Source organism: Perkinsus marinus (assembly GCF_000006405.1).
Source record: "Perkinsus marinus ATCC 50983 genomic scaffold scf_1104296948234, whole genome shotgun sequence".
NCBI classification, from domain to species: Eukaryota; Perkinsozoa; order Perkinsida; family Perkinsidae; genus Perkinsus; species Perkinsus marinus.
Genome location: NW_003210246.1, coordinates 1 through 1,173, shown reverse-complemented (window position 1 = coordinate 1,173; position 1,173 = coordinate 1). Strand labels below are relative to the sequence as shown.

The following is a 1,173-nucleotide window of genomic DNA, read 5'->3' as shown; positions in this document are numbered from 1 at the left end:
AGGCCTGACACAGCTGTCCGATCCTATCATGTTCCTGGGATCAATATGAAGGCATCGCCGTACTCAAGGAACTATTTTAAATTGATAAAAAATTCTAACCCGTCGAGGAGACCTCTCGACCATTATAGCCGGGCTCGGCCTCACAGCCGTACCCGAAGTACGGTTGTAGCCACTAATGGCCTGATTCTTGAAAGCTTAGCTTTCGATCAAAGTCGTGGAGCACCCGAAACCGTAAGATTGGCGCGCGCATTTCGATTGTGTTACTTGTCTTTATCGAGAACAACCCTCTTTACGCTTTCACTCACGCCACAGTAATGCTGTTCTTGCGCTAACCAGTCTATTATCCTCGAATATTTTTGGTTTTTCATCTAGCACGATTTTCTGTGTGCGTTATTCTTATCTTTCGCTTGCTGCCATGGGATGATTTGTCGGAGTGTTCAATAGACCTCTCCTGAGCTTCGATAGCGCCCCTGGGATTGAATTTTACATGTAAAACTTCATCTTAGGAGCGCTCTCAGCACTCAGGAGAAGTCTATTGAACATGTCTTGTATATTGTCACGTCGCAAGCTGTGTTTTTGAATTGACAACAGTATAGGACAAAGTATTTTCACCTTTTTTATGAAGGCATTCACCTACTCTACGAAGGCTGGAGAAATGGCTTGGCACGATGGTGATTTCAAAATACCCAAACCGGGGCGTTCACAAGTTCAAGTGAAAGTGTTGGCTGTTGGGATGAATCCGATCGACTACAAGTTGCCTTACATGGTGCCCTTCAGCTCTCGTGTGCTCAGAAACCGTCTTGTTGGTTTTGATTTTTCTGGAGAGGTTACGATCCCGAATGGTGAGTTCAAAGCAGGAGATGTGGTTTTTGGAGTTACCATGAAAGGCTCCTTGGGAGAATATACGATCGTTGATACTAATCGTATCGCGAGAGTGCCTGAAGGTATGGAATATACTACTGCTGCTGGTCTCGCTTCGTCAGCGTGCACTGCGCTCACTGGTCTACGTAAAGCTGATATCACCAAGTCGCCTGGGAATGTTCTGATCATTGGAGCAAGCGGAGGAGTTGGGTGTATGGCCGTGCAATTGGCTAAGAGTTTTGGTGCGAAAGTGTGGGCAGTTTGTAGTGACAAGAATGAGAAATTAGTGACATCTCTGGGTGCTGATCAAGT

At 45.9% G+C, this 1,173-nt stretch overlaps 1 protein-coding gene across 1 annotated transcript; it reads left to right on the top strand.

Annotated features, from left to right (window-relative positions):
* Nucleotides 1-619: 619 nt before the first annotated feature.
* Pmar_PMAR005703 (alcohol dehydrogenase, putative) lies at nt 620-1,173 on the top strand (the record flags this gene model as incomplete). The annotated part of the gene is made up of 1 exon (XM_002778744.1): nt 620-1,173. A coding segment is annotated over one exon (554 nt), but the record flags the coding sequence as incomplete, so codon positions are not given.